Source organism: Enhydra lutris, unplaced genomic scaffold, assembly GCF_002288905.1.
Source record: "Enhydra lutris kenyoni isolate GAN:26980312 unplaced genomic scaffold, ASM228890v2 scaffoldscaffold6, whole genome shotgun sequence".
In the NCBI taxonomy this organism is placed as follows: Eukaryota; Metazoa; Chordata; class Mammalia; order Carnivora; family Mustelidae; genus Enhydra; species Enhydra lutris.
In genome coordinates this window covers 28,756,600-28,774,068 of record NW_019154090.1, presented here as the reverse complement: position 1 = coordinate 28,774,068, position 17,469 = coordinate 28,756,600, and the positions used below count along the sequence as shown (strand labels likewise).

The window sequence follows — 17,469 nt, the reverse complement described above, 5'->3', positions numbered from 1 at the left end:
TTCCTTCCTTCCTTCCTTCCTTCCTTCCTTCCTTCCTTCCTTCCTTCCTTCCTTTCTTTCTAAGATTTATTTATCTATTTTTAGAGAGAGAGAGAGAGAGAGAGAGAGAAAGAGCACTCAAGTGGGGGAGGAGGGGCTAAGGGAGAGAGAGAGAATTTCAAGCAGACTCCTCACTCAGCATGGAGCCCCATGTAGGACCCAACAAGCGGCCCAATCCCATGATCCCAAGACCATGACCTGAGCCAAAATGAAAAATCCAGTGCTCAACCAACTGAGCCACTTAGGCGCCTCAAGAATTGTTTTCTTTAAGAAGATATACCTTGTTGTTATTCCCATTTTGGTACACGTGAAAACAAAAGCTTAGATTTATTGAATACCTACTGTATGCCAGTTGTGGTGCTAAACACCTGTTTTGTATCACCCTCATAATCCCAATAACAAACCAATGTGGTAATTTCTATTATCACCCATGTCATAGATACTTGGCCTAGAGAGATCTCAGCAACTGTCTGGCTGGGATTGTTTTAAAACTATAGAGCAAATAGATTAAAATGACATGTTAACAATACTGAGTCTTCTAATCCAGGGACCAGCAAACATTTTCTATTAAGAGCCATAATAGTAGGGGCACCTGGGTGGCTCAGTCAGTTGTGTCAAACTCCTGATTTCAGCTTGGGTCATGATCTCAGGGTTGTGAGACTGAGCACTGCATCATGCTAAATGTTCATTGCAGTGTCTGCTTGTCCCTCTCCCTCCGCCAACTTCTACTCTCTTTCTCAAATAAATAAATAAATGAAATCTTTTTAAATTTTAATTATTTTTTAAGATTTTATTTATTTATTTATTTATCTATTTATTTGACATAGAGAGATACAATGAGAGAGGGAACACAGGCAGGGGGAGTGGGAGAGGGAGAGCAGGGAGCCCAATGTGGGGCTCGATACCAGGACCCCAGGATCATAACCTGAACAGAAGGCAGACGCCCAATGACTGAGCCACTGAGGCACCCCTAAAATCTTTTTTTTTTCTTTTTAAAGAGCCATATAGTAAATAGTTTTGGCTTTGCAAGCCGTGTGGTCTCTTTCACAACTACTCAACTACCCCATAATATATGAAAGCAACCACTGACAATATGGGAATAAATAGGCATTGATTTGTTTCTATAAAATCTTATTTACAAAAGTAGGCAGCAGGTTGGATTTTCCCCTGGACAATAATTTGTTGATCCCTGTCTAATCTATGAACATGGTATATCCCCTTTATTTAGGGTTTCTTAATTTCTTTCAGAAATGCCTTATATTTGTTGTTGTTAATTCTATTCTTAAGAATTTTATGTAATTTTATTGTAAATGGGATTAAAATTATTTTCTTCTTTGCTGTTGTATTTAAAAATATAATAGTCATATATATATATATTTAATTTTAATTTTAATTTTTTTTTAAGTAGGCTTAATGCCCAGCATGGAATCCAATGCAGGGCTTGAACTCATGACTCTGATATCAAGACCTGAGTTGAGATCAAGAATCAGATACGTAGGGGCACCTGAGCAGCTCAGTGGGTTAAAGCCTCTGCTTTCTGCTCAGGTCATGATCCCAGGGTCCTGGGATGGAGCCCCACATCGGGCTCTCTGCTCTGCAGGGAGCCTGCTTCCCCCCACACTGCCTACTTAACTGACTGAGCCACCAGGCACCCCTAGATTTTTTATTATAGACTTTGCATCCTGCATCAGTAACTCTCTATGAAGACAGAAATAGTTCATGGTGGACCCAAGACAGTAAATGAGGTCTCCTGATTACCGAAGTACTGGGAAGGAGACTTTTCTAATCAATGAACAGTTACTGTATTCAGGTCCAGGTTTAACTAATTTATCAAGCAGTTAATATACATTAGCTCCACAGTTTTCATATATGCTCTGTTATATAAAGTTATTATCTCTGGTTTTAATAGACTCAGAGAAAAAGCCTTCACCTTGCCAGATGTTCAAAGGGCTTCAGACATAGGCACTGACCTTCTTTTTCTCTCTTGGGTAGGTCTGAAGGAAGAGGTAAAGCCTCCGTTGACCCCTCTTTTGCCCTTGGATGCTCCACCAGTGCCTCCCCTCACCGCTTAACTGCTGCCAGAAGGAGGAGGGAGGAGAGCCCAGTCAGCTCCCTGCACTACCCACTGCCAAGCTGTCAGGACTGTGGGCTCATGAAACCCACGTAGCGAGCTGCTCAGCCCATGCTCTGCCCCTGGTGGGTGTACCTGCCCTTTGTAGGCATTGGTGAGTGGGTAGCTGCCAGAAAGGGCCAGAAGAGAGGAGAGGGAAGAAGACAAGGCAATTAAGCGTGTTGTAAATCTGACCTTTGGCAGGTCTTGGGGGAAAGAAAGTCTGATCAGATGGGGAGACATATTGAACTATAAGAACTCTGAATGGTTTTTATAGACATGGAGGGAAAAAATAAGATGTGCCGCTCTTCAACATACTAGCTTCTGTCTTCATTCATTTGTTTACCCCTAGGTTTGCTTTTATTCTAAAAATAGAGATGTGTAGGCCACTTCACATGTCTTTTGTGAACAAATTTATGAGGTAATTAAGTAGGAAGTTGCTGCACATTTAATTGACTCCTTCCACCCACACAAACCAGAGTTCTCAACTCTTTCTGGGGTTTCTAATCACTCAGGGAGCCTTTAAAGAATTTAATGCCAGGAAGGCCCCAGCCCCTGACCAATTATACTAGAATCTCTGGGGGTTTGGGCCCAAAAGATTTTTAAAGCTGCTTAGGTGATTCAAACATACATCAAAGGTTGAGAAGTGCAGCCCCAAATGATTCCTTCCAGTTTCTCTGGCAGAAAAGAGTTCCACAAGGAAACAGTCAGGACTAGGTCCCAGCAACCAAGATTCTCTTTATTATTACGAAATATATTATGAAACAGATGTGGGTACCAGTCATGGCCATTCTTTCTTGAAGGCTTGAGACCTCGGCTCACACCTCTGGTAAAGCCCTTTCCACAAATTACTTGGGGATCTTATCTATCATGCCCCAACTTGGTGAAGTCTCCTAATGAGCAAAGGGACCCAGAATTCCTCGAGGAAATGGGAACAACCATGGGACACCTACCTTGAAGCTGGTGGTGATGGAGGCATATTTATTGTCGGCTGTCTCTGAATTCCCAATCAGGTAATCCCAGCTGGTGAACATCTTGAAGCTGAATGTGAAGTTAGCACTCTCCCCCTCACTCGCACTGCCCTGGGTATTGCTGGCCATCCTGTAGGGTGCATACCACTGCTGTTAGCTCAGGGGAACCTTGGCCTCAGCTGGGCTGGGGCACAGGTAGTAGACATGCAATGAGGGGAAAGAGCCAAGATGATTCAAATTGAACTAATTATACCCAGGGTGCCTTCCCTCCAGATTCAGAGTCCACAGCAAGCACACATGGTATCATCTGGACAATGAACCACTGAACCATGTTTTCTACCCTGACATTTGACTTCCTGTGGCTAGACTCATCTGCCAATGTTGTTTGAGAACTCTTTGTGGGAACTCAATTCTCAAACCAGAATATCCCCTTCTAATTCACATATTTTCTTGAGCAGAAAAGATACTTATTTTCTGATATAAAACCCAACAATCCATGAAGTAGTTGTTATGGAAACTAGTGACAGGTACATCCTTCTCTTAAGCAAACTTGGTTGAAAGTTCCTTGGACCTGCCTCGTTACCCACCCATTTTATCCTACCTATACTCAACCTTGCTGTGGGAATCAGAATTCCAAGCAGATCCTCTCTCAGATACAATGTGTATACGATAGAATTTGTGCCTCTTTATCTTCTGGGTCAGCTTTTGGGATCTGCTATTCCATGGGTTTAGTTGACTTAGGTTTTTGGTTCATTAGGAAAACCTTCTATATCCCTATATTTATCTGGGATAATAACAAGGAACACTGCAACAAACACAAGGGCTAAGAATAAAAGCAAGCCTATCTCCCCTGATAGATCTGGCTGGGCAGCCACCCATCACCAAATGGTCACTATTGTGCTGGGCAGTCCCTCATGAACAGCAACACTTCCCCTTGAGAGGACTTGACAGAAAGCCATACTGGGCTAACAACTGACTTTTTGGAGTTTTTAACACCTGCTCTACTCCTCTCCTGAAGACACAGCTCCTTGTGCTCTTCCTGGAGGAATGCTGAAGGGTGGATGGGGCCCAGTAGTCAGATTTGTGCAGGAGACTGTGTCCCCCACCCTACATCAACCTTTGCTGATTGGGGTCCCCTGGCTTAGAAAAAGGCAATTCATGGGCCAGAGTTTTTCCTCAGAGAACATAAATTAAGAGACACAGACATATTAAAATGTCATTTCTGGGTGCCTGGGTGGCTCAGTCATTAAGCATCTGCCTTTGGCTCAGGTCATGATCCCAGGGTTCTGGGATCGAGTTCTAAATTGGGATCCCTGCTCAGCAGGGAGCCTGCTTCTCCCATTCCTACTCTCCCTGCTTGTGTTCCCCCCCCCGCTCTCTCTGTCAAATAAATAAATAAAATCTTCAAAAAAAAAAAAAAAGGTCATTTCTGGCCACAGAGACAGATAGAGTTGGGACCAAGAGGACACCATGGTTAATCACACTACATATGTTCCTTCACAGTTTTTATTGACATCTTTACAAATGCGGAGCTCCGTACTCACATGCAAACTAGAGTTACAGAGAAGCAGAAGAGTTTTTCTGAGGAAGCTGAGCTCTGGGGAAAGTAAAAACAGACTTGAAGACTTCTCCAGCCTTATCTTACCAGGTACATGCTCTCTCTCAAACCACACTGGCCTTTTGACAGGTTTTGGGACTTACTAAGATATTTGCTGCCTCAGGGCCTTTGCACATGCTCTTCCTTTGTGTAAAACGCTGTGCCCCAGACTTTTAAGGTGACTGGCAGTTCTCAGCATCATGTAAAGGAGTTTTTATCCCTTTTCCAAAAACTTCCCCTATTACCCTGTTTATATCTTTTATATCACATATGACAATCCATATCTGCTTTATATGTCTCCTTGTTTTCTCTCTAAATCCCCATAAGAAGGTAAGGAGGCACAGGGTGGCCATGGGAGTGGGTTGCTTGTGTGAAGAAAATGAAAAGCCTGTAAAAGAGACGGTCATACTTACGATCTAATGACAATCATCAGGCTATAGCCGAACACGCTGACCCCCACCATAAAGTATGCCATGGGCAACCTATACCTCAGCCACCCAATAGTCCTCTGGTTGTTGTAGTAGCCGTAGAAGAGAGCAGAATACTTGATGTAACCCTGTGGGATAGGTCCAAATGTTCTGGGTTCGTAAGCTTAGCACAGATGGTCTCCAGACACTTTCATTCTACCTGGGATTTCTTTCTCAGGATGTAATGGGAATCTGAAGGGTGAAAGGAGGAATTCTGCGCATCCTTATTCTTCCTTCAAATTCCCCCAGTTTCTCCAGAGTCTATCCATGTCCCTGCGTCTCCCCTTCATTCTCTTTGTTCTCCATTACACAGAATGCATACAGATACAGAACAAGGAGGACAGCGTTGCTAACGTTGTGGATACAATGTGTGTGTGTGTGCCTGTGCGCACGCATGCACAAAGAGCTCCAAATTCTTTCCCCTCACATTTCCGGGATCTTAATGTCACACTCTGGAAGTAGGCTGGAGTCTGAACTTTCTCAGTATAAAACTTACAAAGAAAACCATACCTTTACAGGGCTTACAGTCTAATCTAAACCTCAAGTTTTGCTTTGTTTTGGTTTTTAGGTATAATTGGCTTTAGGTATAATCAGTACACTTTTCAGGTGTGATACTAGCTTGGAATTTTAGCATTTCTTGTATGTCTTTGCTGAAGTTAAATGAGATTTTTCTGGCCTCACACAGATATGTATTCGGAAAGGGGAGGCAAATCTTAATAATCTTTTCATATACTTAAGGTTGTTTCTTCTTTGATATGATACCTAAACTCAATAAATAAATAGTCATCACTTAAATATTAGTTGTAATGTGGAACCTGAATCACATATTAAGCTTTTCATACCTTGTTACATTAAACTCCATCGCACTCCCCAAAATACTGAATAATTGAAAGGAGAAAAATACTAACTTTGCCATAGGGAATCCTGACAGACAAGACTTTACCCAAGTGGTCACAATGTTACCAACCATAACACGTATCGACATAGTATTACCCCAATTTGCCACCCTGAGAAGGGCACATTACCTCTGTGGCAGCCTTCCCAATAATGTATGATCTCACTACAATCATGAGGGAACATCAAATAAACTCAAATTGAGGGACATTTTCCAAAACAACTGACCAGTTCTCCTCAAAAGTGTCAAGGGCACTGAAAGAGAATTGTCACAGATTTGGAGGAGACTAAGGAGATAGGACAAACACAATGTGAGATTTTGAATTTGTTCCTGGAATAGAAAAGGAATATTAGTGAAAAAATTGATGAAATCCAAATAAATTCTACACTTTAATTAATAATATTGTACCAAGGTTAATTTCTTAGTTTTGAAAATTGTTCTATGGGTAGATAAGATGTTATCATAAAGTGAAGCCAGGTGAAGGGTATACGAGAACTCTATACTATTTTTTGTGTGGGGGGAATCTCTGTACTATTTATGCAACTCCTCTGTAAGTCTAAAATTATCTCAAGATTTGAAGTTTTTAAAGCTTAATTGCTCTATCTTGTACTATCAAGATGTGGGATCTTTTACCCACACATAATTCCGTAAGATCATGGATTGGTCAAGTGGAAAATAATGGTTCCCTGAGTTATAAAAATCTGCCAAATGTTGAGGCACTTTGTATACAATGTAAAAAATCATATGTGTTAATATCTTCATTGATCTCATCAGAAAAGCATTTACCCATTGAGAAACTGCCACTGTGATGGTGATGGATATAAGTTTTCCAAAGCTTTAATTTTAGCTTGAAAAATACAATTTAAGGGCCACCTGGCTGGCTCAGTTGATGGGGCATACAACTCTTGATCTTGGGGTTGTGAGTTTGAGCCCCATGCTGGGTGTAGAGATTATTTTTTAAAAAACACATTAAAAAAAAAAAGAAAAAAATTTTTTACCATTGATAACAACAACAACAACAACAAAACAGAGGATTATTGTTGAACAAATTCAGTTTGTTTTGGGCAGCTAGGATGTTTCCTTAGGGGTCCTTGAGTGAAATAAAGAATAAAGGAAATCCTTAGTGGTAGTACACAGTAGTAGTAGTATATAATACTTAGTAGTATAGAAATGTAGTAGTTGTTTGGAACACCCTTATTCTGAATGACTTGGAAAAATACTCCAACACACTACCACATGTACCTGAGAAGTATGAACCTGACCTGAACTTGAACCTGACTACGAGAATGAAGGATGGCAGCAGCGATGACCTGTTGCCTGAACTTCCCAGCCTCAGGAACTCTTTGGAGTTGCAGACAGAACTCTACAAAGGCATAGAGGTGAGGAGACTCAAAAGGAGAAAGGGGTATTCCAGGCCATGTCCTGAGCAAAAGTAGGGAGGCACTAGTATGTGATGCGTTCAGGGACTTCCCCCAAACTTGATAAAAACTGGAAATTAAAGTATGAGGTCTGAGACAGAAATGGAGCTGGAAAGGGAGGGAGCAGCCAAGTGGTGAACAGTTCTTTTGTAAACCTGATTTAAAACACTGGATTTTATTCCCTTTAGGAATGGGAATAAATGGATATCCAAGGTAGGGGAGTGACAGGGTCAGGTTTGCCTTTCAAAAAGATCACTCTGACAGCAGAGCAAATGGAGATTTTAGGAGCCAAGTCAAAGCAGGAAGCAGAGGTAGAAGATTCTGACATGGTCCTGGTATGGTGTGGACATTATCCAAAGAAGAAGTAAGAGGCATAGAGAAAGGGGGACTGAATTAAGATAGAGTTAGTGGTTGGTTTGTTGTGTGGGGTGGGGGGAGGTGGTAGTGAGGAAGAGGGAAAAGTGTAGGATGACTTTCAGGTCTCACACTTGAACGGTTGGGTGAATGGTGGTTCCAATAAAGGAGATGGGAAAACGCAATGTAGGTTTGGCTGGATAGATGTTGAATTTGAGGATGCCATGTGAAGCTTGGGAACGGCTGAGCTGGCGATAGCCCTGGAGTCTTCCTGTGGGTATGGGAAGAGAAATCTGTCCTGTAGGATCACTTACATGGATCTGGCAGAGAGAGAGAGGAGTGGTGTGTGGCTGCAGGAAGGACCTATGAAAGGGTCTTAGGAGGACAGTGTTGGCTAGCTCATTTTGCATAGTGGGGATCTCATTTGAGTTAAGCACTGGTTTTCCAATGACTAAATGCAATATTTCACACTTATCCATGCAAACTTTAGGTCTTACAATCACATAGTAGAAGGGCATTGGCATGTTAGTGTTGGTACCTCAAAATCCCAAAGGACAGAAAAATCCATGGCTTTTTCTTCCTCAGCCCGAGGCACTGTCTTCCTGGGAATGCTGCCATAGGGCATGCCCATCAGTACCTTGTGTAGGGACAGAACGACAGCATGATGAGTGGAGAAAATACAAACACATGGAGACATTAATATACTGGGTTAAATATCTCCCTTCTCAGAGCAGGACACACCCCGCTTCCTTCTTTAGAGAATATTAATCCTTTCCTGGTGTAGAACTATCACATACTCATTGTAGAAAATGTGAAAAAGTACAGAAGAGCATTTAAAAAAATTCCCCATCACTGGAGCGTCTGGGTGACTTAGCCACTTAAACATCTTACTCTTGGTTTTGGCTCAGGGTCCTGAGATGGAGCCCCAAATCCAGCTCTGCGTTCATCATGGAGTCTGCTTGAGATTCTCTCTCCCTTTCCCTCTGTGCCCTCCTGCTTGTGCTTGCTCACTCTCAAATAAATAAATAATAAATACATTTTAAAAAAGATTTTATTTATTTATTTGACAGAGAGAGAGATCACAAGTAGGCGGGGGGGCAGGGAAGAGGACCCTCTGCTGAGCAGAGAGCACGATGAGGGGCTCGATCCCAGGACCCTGAGATCGGGACCTGAGCTGAAGGTAGAGGCTTAACCCATTGAGCCATCCAGGTGCCCCAATAATAAATACATCTTTAAAAAAATCCCTATCACCACCATATCCCAAAGATAATGATGGTTAGATAATCATAGATTTCCTTATGGTTGTTTCTGAGTTTTATCTATATTTTAGTCCGGTTATTTAGCTTAATATTATTTTATGACCAATTCTCTATGGCATATGGTATGTCTCTGAATAAAATGACTTCAGAATATTTAAACCCATCTATCTACCGTAAATTTACTTAACAAATCACCTGTTGTTGGATATTAGAATGTTGCCAGTTCTTCACGTGTACATGGTTATGTTATTAATAACCTAATATATATGCCTGTATTTGCACCCTTAATTCTAAAAAAATCAGAATTGTATGAAGTTTACATATTGATTTAGGAGGGATTGACTTTTTTATTTTACAATATTAAGTTTTCCCTTCCAAGAACATATCCTCCTGTGTATTCAGTTGTATTTTGGTCCTGTAATGCTTGATGGTATTCTGCCCAGAAGTCTTCTAATTTGTCAGATTTCCCTTGGAAAAGATCCCAGACCAACACTCTGGAGACCTGGATCTCATTTACTACAAACTTACTGTGTGACTTTGCACAAGTTGCTTATTCTTTTCCTGTCTCTCAGTTACTCATCTATAGGTAGGTACGCACATACATCTGTATAAGATTATATCTGGGAGAATAGTGAGGAATACAATTTAAATGCAGGTTTGTTTGTTTTTTTTTTAAGTAACTTATGACACAATGCATTCTCTCTCTCTTTTTTTTTCAGGGTAAAGAAAAAAACTTACTAAGACATTAATTCTCCACTAATCTTAAAGTAAAACAAAAGACAGAAAAATGTAGGGTCCATGCCTTAATTTAGAAACACAAGTATCTTGAACCCACCCCTCATTTGTTTGGTTGGATTGGCCTAGGGGACTGGAGGTGCCCCTCCCCACCCATGGGGCACAGGGACCCACTGGGTGGGCCACGGGGCCAGCTGAGCAGGTGAGCTCTCTGGGGAAGGACTGGCATCAGCCTTGAGGGATGACGTGTAGGAAATGTGGAAAGACGCTGATGTCAGGGGGCCTTGCTGAGCATGAAGGCAAGCCCTATTACAATCATCCTTCTTATGATGCCATGTTTGGACTCAAAGGCATTGGGTGGGGTGGAGCTGAGAGTCACACCTTTGAGAAAACCCAAGTCATGGAAACGTCATCCCTGGCTGCCCATCGGGCCACTGCCCTTCCAGGCTGATTCCAGACCTTATCTGCAGACATCCCATGCCCTCAATAAAGCTGAACACTCTGAAAAAAAAAAAAAAGGAACACAAGTATTTCGGTTCCATTTTTTGTCCTAAGCTATCTGGGCAATGGATGGGAGTAGAGAACTTAAAATGAATGACTGATTTTTTGTAAAACGGAGAGTATTTGATTAATATAAATGAGGATGGTGGTCATGATAAGCCTCCACACTCTCTAGAGATCTAGGAAGCTCTTGTCTTACCTCTGGGATGATAACTAGACCAAATATTAAGCCAAAAAGGACGAGGTTAACTCCATACATCCATCGGAGAAAGATGAAATATGATGCCACAGAAGAACCAAAGTGACCTGGCATAAGGAAAGGCAGCAGGGTTTAAATGTTGTGGAAGGAGGAAGATAGCATGACCGAGCTCTTCATGTGTGTGTGATGGATTCCGTTTTCATGTCAGTCTGTGGAACGGATGTTCCAGATAAATAACCTGGGGGCTCTGAGGGGCTAACCCATTTACCTGCACTCCTGCAATAAGAAGATGAAGAAACAGGATTTAAATCTGGGTCTGACTCGCTCAAAGGCCATCCTGTTGTCTAAGACCACAGGTCCTGTGGAATAACCTGATCAGCTGGTCAAGAACACAATCCAAGCCCTTGGAAAACTTGTTAGGAAACCAGCTCAACACAGTTACACCAAAATACTTACTTTCAATGTCCTTGATCTTCATTTCCCAGGGTATACATTGAGTCTTGAAGTTATGGAAGTCTCTCTTAAACTTGACCCACTTCTGAAATTAAACAGGTAATACACTCAGTACATTAACATCCTGCCTTGGGGCCTGGAGGAACACACTGCAGGGACATGTTGATGCTGACACGTCAACACCAAAGTCAAGAGTGGGACGAGAGAGAAGCCAGCGTGGCACAGTGCCCTGTGTTTGCTGATAAAATTTCATGTTTGGACAGTATATATGTGAACTTAGGAATTCTGTATATACTTCTGGTTTGGGGGATCAAATTGGGTTAGCAACCTCTGGCACAACTTTTTTTTTTTTTTAATTCTTAAACATTTAAAGGAGGGAAAAATCTCACAAGGCTTACGTTCACATTTGGCAGACAGCCAAGTGCATAAATCTGATAAGAACTTTGCTCAACCTTCGTGGTGCTGGAATTGGTAGGACCTCGACCCGTGGCTTCCATTCTTTTCCTGGTGAGAACAACGGCCTGTTTTTTTGGTTCTTGTTTCTGTTTTTCTGAAAGAAGTTAGGTGTTTTGCTTCTTTCCAAGGTCTGTTCTCAGCACCAACATTCAGAGTTGGTACCAGCTGGAAACCTGTCTGTCTGCTGACTGGGTGAAAATTTGTCAACTCTCAAGGGGGTTGCTCTTCCAACAACCGTACTCCCTGGAAATACATCTATTTGGAATTAAAAAAAAAACAACTCATAGAAAACAGCAGACAAAGAGGTAGTCTGGAGAAGACCCTAGGATCAGTTTCTATCATAACAAAGGCCTCCTAAGGACTTGTTTGTAAAGAAGTGGGGTTTCCCATGTAAAGTCACTAAAGGCTCAAAAGGAACATTTATCTGAAGGGATCAGATGCGTTTCCAGACCTGTAGGCTTTGAATGTATCCTGATGGGATGATTGCTATACAAGGAAGGAAGCACCTGTCGAAAAGGATGGTGGTCACAGGTGCAATGGAGAAGAGGAGTGTGTAAGCAAAATCCTGGTTGATAACAATGGCAAAGCAATCCCTACAACAGGAAGGGGTATGGAGACTAGCATTGGGCATTCTAGTTCCACTGCTTTATCTACCTTCCCTAGCTCTGATTCCACGCTCAAAATTCATCTTTGGTGGTTTATTTGGCTTTCTTTTTAAGTCTGTCTGTAAGGAAAACTGCCTATCACCTGGGCTGTGAGTATTTTGATTTCTATGGTAATGATTTGTGGTTGCAAGTTAATAGATTGGAATTGGGATTATGGTTAGCTACCCACATAAAGTAACTCTACTATCCCCCCCCCCAAAAAAAAGGCGCTGCTGATGTGAATTCTTCATATTTCAAGTTCTCTCATGGTTATTTCTTCTTGTAAATTAATAATCCAGCACCTGGTTTTACCTATCAGTCTCAGAAGCTTTATTAATGTGATCCCCCCAACCCCAAGGGATGGATCCCCTGTCGGGTGCTGATAATATCAGTACAGAATATAGACTTGCAAGGCTGAGGGCCAAGACGGGTAATGAACATTGCCAAGGGAGGCCCCTGGGGACAGCCTGCCAGTTAGCTGATTACTTGGCCACCATCTGACAGTCCCTCGGGGCTGTGGGCATCAAACAGTGTGTCCGGATTTGGGGCTTGGGAAATAAGATCTCAGTGCTTTCACCTCATCAGTTTTGTGAGTTTATAGTTTTTCACTGGAGAGGAAATGAATCTCAGATACACCGAAGCCCTTACAGATAAATGTAGAGAAACTGACAACAAACGGTCTCAGGATTCTTGGACAAATCGGCTAGTCAGCCGGACCTCTCAGGGGGGGATCCTGGGGGAACTAGACAGAAATGAAGAGGCTGGGCAAGGGCCTGTGATGGTCACCCAGGTTCAGAGGCTGAGCAAACACTTCTGAGGGTTTGGCTGTCTCGGTGCCACCCACCTTAGCGACCAGCATCCTACAGGCGTAGAGTCTCTTGCCTTTCCCCTTTCCCAAGGCTCCTTCATACTTCTCCACAAACTCTTGGGCCTCCCTGGTTAGGAAAAAAAAAAAAAAAATGGGAGGCGGGGGTAGAGGCAGAACTGCAATTAATACCAAACCAAAAGAAATCTGAAGGGTTTTTATACTCTTAGTTAGAATGTAAGCTCCACGACGGCAGGACTCTTTGTCTGTTTCATTCATTGAAGTTTCCCAAATGCTAAGAAGAATGCTTAGTACATGGTAGGCACCCATAGGCAGAATTTGGGCCCCCATGAGGGTAGCCCCCTGGTGGCACACCCATGAATGGCAAAAGGGACTTGGCAGACATAATTAAAATTCTGGAATTTAAAATATATTATCCTGGATTCTTGGGAAGGGCCCAGGAGAATCACATGAGCCCCTAAACATAGAAGAAGGCAGAGAGTCAGAGAGAGAGAGACGTAGCAAAAGAAAAAGTCAGAGAAATTAGAAGCAAGAGAATTCTCCACCCTCTGTTGCTGTGACCCCTGGAGAGGAAGCCACATGGTAAGCAAGAGAAGGAAGCGATTTCTGCCAAAACCCAGCAAGCTTGGAAGAAGACCTCTAGCCCCACGTGGGAACCTCAGCCCTGCTAATACCTTGATTTTAGCCAGGTGAGACCCTGTGCAGAGAGAGAATGCAGCTGTGTCCTGCTGGACTTGTGGCCAGCAGCGCTGTGAGCTGGTAGATAGGGGAGTAGCAGCTCAGACAGTTGCACTGTGGCAGTGTGTTGTAGCAGCAATAGAAATAGACATGGCAAAACAGGTGAAGGAGTTAAAAGGGTTAAAAATTCCAGTAATAATGGCCAGGACTAGAGGAGATTATGCTGAGTGAAATAAATCAAGCAGAGAAAGTCAATTATCATATGGTTTCACTTACTTGTGGAGCATAGGGAGTAATGTGGAGGACATTAGGAGAAGGAAAGGAAAAGTGAGTTGGGGGCAATCAGAGGGGGAGACAAAGCACGAGAGACTGTGGACTCTGAGAAACAAACTGAGGGTTTTGGAGGGGAGGAGGTGGGGGTTGGGTGAGCCTGCTGGTGGGTATTAAGGAGGGCACGTATTGCATGGAGTACTGGGTGTGGTACATAAACAATGAATCTTGGAACACTGAAAAAAATAAAATTAAATTAAAAAAAATTCCAGTTATAAAATAACTAAGTCATGGGGAGGCAAAGTACAGCCTAGGGAAGATAGCCAATAATACTAATAACATTGTATGGTGACAGATGGTAGCTAGGGTTATAGGGGCGAGCGTTGCATGGTGTATGCTTATGTCGAATCATGCACACCTGAAATGAATATAATTTTATATGTCAGTTATACTTCGGTAAAGAAAAGGAGAATGAATACAACATTCAAGAGATTTGTGGACTGCATGAATGTTGAATGAGGGACTGCATAACCCAGGAAGGTTGGATGAGAACAACATGGATCAGTTTGTCTATTAGGTATTCTGGGGGGTGTGCTGGGGCCGGTGAGAACCGCTCCTGAGAACCGGATGTTAAATATTCAGGAACTTGGCCACCTGGCTGTTAAACTGTTGGTAGCTTGAAATTGGCCACAGTGGGAGTATTTAGACAGTGGAAATCAGCAAATGCTGCAAATCAGGCCCCCTCCTTCGCAGACCCCAGAAAGCCAGTTTTTCATCAGCCCCTGGATAGAGCACCACAAATGGATGACGAATGAAGTCCATTTCAGGGTGGCCCCGGGGCTGGGTGGGGAAGGCGTCGTGGAGCTGTGTGTTTGGGGGCTATTGCTACAGCCCTCCCTGTATGCTACGCAATCCCTATCCCACCTCCAAAGAGCGACTGCAGGCAGATCAAAAGCCAAAGTCACATTCTAACCTCTGGTTAATCCTGAAGCTGGTTTTATTCCGTTTTCTCCATATTAATGAGGCTGACTGTCTAGCTCCCGAGCCCCAGGGTTAAAAGCTGGTCTGTAGGGGATTAAGGCTCCTTAATGGGATCAGCTCCCTGTTTCCCCCCAGGCAGGACATGTCCTGGCAGTTAGCTATCTGTGGCTACCAACTAGGCACAACACAAAAACATGTTTTCATGAAATTTGTATTTTTGTTCTCTTCCTGTATTTGACAAGTGGGCAGAGGCTCCTAAGCACTTGGAGTTTGTGAGTTTAAATGCACCAGCTTTGGGGGCGCCTGGGTGGCTCCATCAGTCGAGCTTCCGACTCAAGTCATGATCTCGTGGGCCATGGGATCAAGCCCCAACTGGTTGGACTCCATGTTCAGTGGGGAGTCTGCTTGGAGATTTTCTCCTTCTGCCCTTCTTCGCAGTCTCTCGCTCTAGAATAAATAAATAAATCCTTAAATGTGCCAGCTTTTAAGATTTGGGGACTTCAAGTGAAACTTCCCAAAGTAAGAGCCAGCTCATGTTCCTGAGCTGTTGGGCCCAGCAGCAAATACTTCTCTCCTTGAGATCCAAACTCTGTGTCTAGACCCCCAGACAGTGCTCAGGAGATCAGAAGGCCATGCCCAGAAGAGGGTGCAAACTCCAGGGATTGTTCACTATGAAGAGCCCACCTAGTTTAAGAATTTTGGTGGACACAGCGAGCTTTTCTGGATATAGTGAAGGTACATAAATAGTAACAACTAACGTTTTGCAGAAAACTCCTTTTTAAACACGTTACCTATAATCCAGACTGTCCCGTTCTTCCTTACCAGAGAGGATTTGGTTTATAGAAACATTGGCTCCTGCCCTGTACTTCTTGATTGTTGCAAATCTTACTTCTGTCCCTTCCTTGTCACCAAGTGTCCTTTGAAGTTGGGAACTTCCCGCAAACTTGTCTCCCTTTTTTCCTCAGACCAGATGATATGTGGTAAATGCAGTGAAAAGGCAAAGAGAGGAGGTATCTGTTGTTTTGAGGAAGAGTTTAGGGGTGTGGATCTCAAGGAAGTAGGAGGGAAGCCCTGATGGTCAAAAGGAAGTAGCTAGGGGCTGGGGATGGCCAGAGGTTGAAGGTGGTCTGGGCCATGCTGGTTTGGGGCCTCCCTTTGTCCCTGTGCAATTTCCATTTTTAGTTGTGGAGACAAGAATCAAATAAATGCTGAGCTCACGCTAAGTAGAAATTTGGATGGGCCAGGTGAGGATCTGTGTCCAAGGGCAGTGGAGGTTAACAAGCATGCCTGGCTTCCATGGGTGGTGGTTTAAAATATGGTAGCAAATTATTATTCTTCCCTTTAAAATGGAGAACTAGGGGTTCCTGGGGCTCTCAATTGGTTAAATGTCCGACTTTAGATTTTGGATCAGGTCATGATCTCCGGGTGGTGAGGCTAAGCCCCGTATCAGGCTTCTCACTCAGTGTGGAGTCTGCTTGTCCTTCTCCCTCTGCTCCTCCCTTGCACACACTCTCTCTCTCTCAAATAAATAAATAAAATCTTAAAATAAATAAATAAATAAATAAATAAAATGGAGAACTGAATTCTCCTCCCCTGGAATGTGGGCCAGACTTAGTGTCTTGTCTCCAATGAACAGAAAGTGGTAGAAGTGACTATTTATGACTTCTGAGACTAGGACAATAAAGGGTAATTGTGACCTCCTCCTCTTCTGAGGCAAGCCAGCTGCCATGTCTTGAGAAAATTCAAGCAGCCTATGGAGAGAAACTGAGACCTATTTCTCACAACCACCAGCCCCAGTCAAGCCTTCAAATGACAGTAGCCCTGCCCAACATCCTGACCCAACCTTATGAGAGACTCCAAGATGGAACTGCCCAGTTAAGCTGCTCCTGAACTCCTGGCCCATAGAAGGCAGTACATCTTCATTACTATTTTAAACTGCTAAGTTTACACATCCCTAGATACTACACTGCAGAACCCAAACCACTTGGTGCTCACACATTTAGGTTTGCTATGTTTTCGTCTTAATGGACTGACACTTTTATCACTCTATAATATTCCTTTCTGTCCCTGTTAATTTCCTTTACTCTGAAGTTGACTTTATTTGATATTTACACTGCCCCATCTACTACTTTATTTTGGTTAACATTTGCATGGCATATATTTTTTCGTCATCTTTATACTCTCAACCTATATAAATCATCATATTTAAAGCGAATTTCTTGGGATGCCTGGGTGGCTCAGTTGGTTAGGTGTCTGCCTTCAGCTCAGGTCATGATCCCAGGGTCCTGGGATCGAGCCCTGCATCAGGCTCCTTCCTCAGTGGGGAGCCTACTTCTCCCTCTCCCATTTCCCCTGCTTGTGTTCCCTCTTTCTCTGTGTCTATCTCTGTCAAATAAATAAATAAAATCTTAAAAAAAAAAAAAAGTGAGTTTCTTACAGACTGTATGCAGTTAAGTCATTTTTAAAATTACTCTGCCAGTCTGTCTTTTAACTGGTATAATTAGACAACTTACATTTAATGTAGTTATTGATATGTTAAGATTTAAACCTAATGGGGCGCGTGGGAGGCTCAGTGGGTTAAACCTCTACCTTTGGCTCAGGTCACGATCTCAGGGT

The 17,469-nt window shown here is 42.9% G+C and overlaps 1 protein-coding gene across 1 annotated transcript in view; it reads right to left on the bottom strand.

Moving 5' to 3' along the window:
* Positions 1–17,469, bottom strand: part of LOC111141888 (transmembrane channel like 2) — a 62,385-nt gene that overhangs the window by 25,866 nt on the left and 19,050 nt on the right. The window contains exons 4-9 of the mRNA XM_022494725.1: positions 12,943–13,033; positions 11,002–11,083; positions 10,546–10,652; positions 8,390–8,488; positions 5,131–5,273; positions 3,103–3,250 (exon numbers count right to left, since the gene is read on the bottom strand). Coding sequence (XP_022350433.1) covers positions 3,103–3,250; positions 5,131–5,273; positions 8,390–8,488; positions 10,546–10,652; positions 11,002–11,083; positions 12,943–13,033 — 670 coding nt within the window. The remainder of the gene's footprint in view (positions 1–3,102; positions 3,251–5,130; positions 5,274–8,389; positions 8,489–10,545; positions 10,653–11,001; positions 11,084–12,942; positions 13,034–17,469) is intronic.